We start from the raw sequence: 2249 nt of genomic DNA, 5'->3' as shown, positions 1-2249 counted from the left end.
TTAGTTTTACTTTAAGGTGTTTAAAAAGTACCGTACCCATCTTTTGGGCTTTGGTAAACTCACATGAAGCTCTAACACTGCTAGCAGGACCTATCTCTGTGTTGTAAATTTTAAGTGAATCAGAATCTTCCCAGACAAGATCAGCAAAATGCTATAGAAAAGCAAAGTACTACGGATGCTTGTGAGCTGAAAAACAAAACACAAAGTGCTGGAGAAATTCAGTAGGTCTGGCATTATCTCTTCAGTCCGAAACAGAATCACATTGGACTCAAAATGTTAACACTGTTTCTGTCTCCACAGATGCTGCCAGAGCTGCTGAGTTCTTTGAGCACTTCGATTTTATTTCGGCGAAATGTTTTATTAAGCCAGGATACACACAAATGCTGTGTAATGTGCTGTGCAAAATGCAAATGGGCCTGAATAAATGTTTGTGCAATCTGGGAATGGGAAATAGATGGAGTCTGATAATGACATACCTTTTCTTTCATGTATTAAAGTGGCCTAACTTGCGCTACGGGCTTCAAATTGAAGAGCGCCCGGATCGTGTTTGTAATTTCTCGATATCTCAGCACGTACACATAAGGGAGCACTGCCTTTGGCAGCATCAGTATGTTATTTGTGGATACAATGATCCAGAGTGCTGACTGGAACAGAATCAAGTGCATCCATAAAAGCAATCCCCCTATTACCAACACTACGAGAGGGGAGAAATAACCAATTAACAGTACTGAATGGATAAGATAAGTGTGTCTTGCCCTTGAGTTGCTAACCCATATCCCCGATTTTCTAGTCTTGCAGTAAAGCATAACATAAAAACTTAAGATCATTATTAAACATATTAGAAAATATAAGATTGCAAGACCATAAGAAATCTTCAACAAAAATATTCCAAATGGACAGGACAAAAGCACTAAAGGGGTCATGCACGTCAAGAAGTGGGAAAATGCCATTTCTTGTGTCCACAGTATTATTATAAATAGCACAGAAGAACTACTGACAGAGACAATCCATATAAAAGCTATGATCTTGATGGTCCTGGGAAGGGGTAGAAGTGATGCATAGCGAAGGGGCCAACTAATCGCCACATAAGTGTCCACTACTGTAGCAGTAATTGTCAGAATCCCATTCAAGTAAGCCACCGTTAGCAGGAACAAGAGTGATTCACAAACGACTTTCGGCAATCCAATATCTGCTGCATTTAGGATGATAATGGAAGTGTTTAATATTGAAAAAAATAAGTCATTAGCTAACGTGTTGGCAAGTAACAGATACCTGGTCTCCTGATGAAGTTTGCTGTTTGAAAAGATGGCCAGTAGAACCAGAGGAGTGGCCAACAATGAGGCAAAAAGACAAACTACTGGAGGAATGAGTAAGCCGTCCATTCCTGAGTTCGGTATGTTGAGAAACCATTCCTGTACCAAGTTATATAGACTTTGGAGTTCTGTACGGTTGGGAGACATTGTAGATAATCGCACAGTAATGATATCTTGCTCCAGATGAAAGACCTCATTGTTTAAATCACAATTTTCACATTTGGATACATTCATTCTTGAAGAACATTCACCATTCCAAGGATTTCTGTTTGTTTGCATCTGCTGCAGCAAAATTTCCAAAGTTTTTCAATCTATTCAATGCAGTGACTTTGGACAAACCCCCTTTTTAGCTATTCATAGCAGAGAAACCAATTATAGACTGTAACCAAATGCAAGTAATACCTGTAAACTCTCCAAACATGAAGAAAGCAAATTCTTCAAGACCACTCAGTTTCTGTGTACACCACAACCCCAATTTTAAGATATTGTCTTGTTTTCAGAAGCACATGTAAAGGAGTCAATCTTGCAGAAGCTTAAGACAGCAAAGTGTTCCAGACTTGTTCCAGTGTCATCCAAAACTTCTCCATCTACATTGCTCTCATAAGGCCATCAATGGATTATGTAGATGCTGATCCTTGTAGGAAGACAAGGTATATCCTCATGGAGAGTATAGTACCAGATCTGCCGTTCTTTCTTCAGCTGAGAGTTGAGCAGAGACTCATTACAACTCATTGCTGTGTTTCCCCTTCTCTGAATATTATCTTTGTCTAACGCCTTATTTGATTTGACACTTCAGTGAACATGCAGCATGTATGCCCAGTCCTGATAAATAATAAGTTCTGTTTACGCACACCACATTCTGAATAGACATTACTCGGTTTTGAATCCATTAACGAAGGGAATTCACTTTGAATATGAACAAATGGCAAATACTGA

General features: G+C 39.1%; 1 protein-coding gene across 1 annotated transcript; it reads right to left on the bottom strand.

Annotated features, from left to right (window-relative positions):
• Positions 1–491: 491 nt before the first annotated feature.
• On the bottom strand, positions 492–1547 carry LOC148148353 (putative G protein-coupled receptor 148). Its single transcript, XM_087993198.1, has one exon. It carries the CDS (start codon positions 1545–1547, stop codon positions 492–494), a length of 1056 nt encoding a protein of 351 aa, XP_087849324.1.
• Between the last annotated feature and the right edge of the window lie 702 nt (positions 1548–2249).

Source organism: Chiloscyllium plagiosum, unplaced genomic scaffold (assembly GCF_037043375.1).
Source record: "Chiloscyllium plagiosum isolate Xiang-an unplaced genomic scaffold, Cpla_swu_hap1 HiC_scaffold_13, whole genome shotgun sequence".
NCBI lineage: Eukaryota > Metazoa > Chordata > Chondrichthyes > Orectolobiformes > Hemiscylliidae > Chiloscyllium > Chiloscyllium plagiosum.
This window is presented reverse-complemented; position numbering and strand designations above follow the sequence as displayed.

Coding starts and splice junctions, on each gene's coding strand:
- LOC148148353 (XM_087993198.1), bottom strand. CDS start 1,547: ATGAATGTATCCAAATGTGAAAATTGTGATTTAAACAATGAGGTCTTT.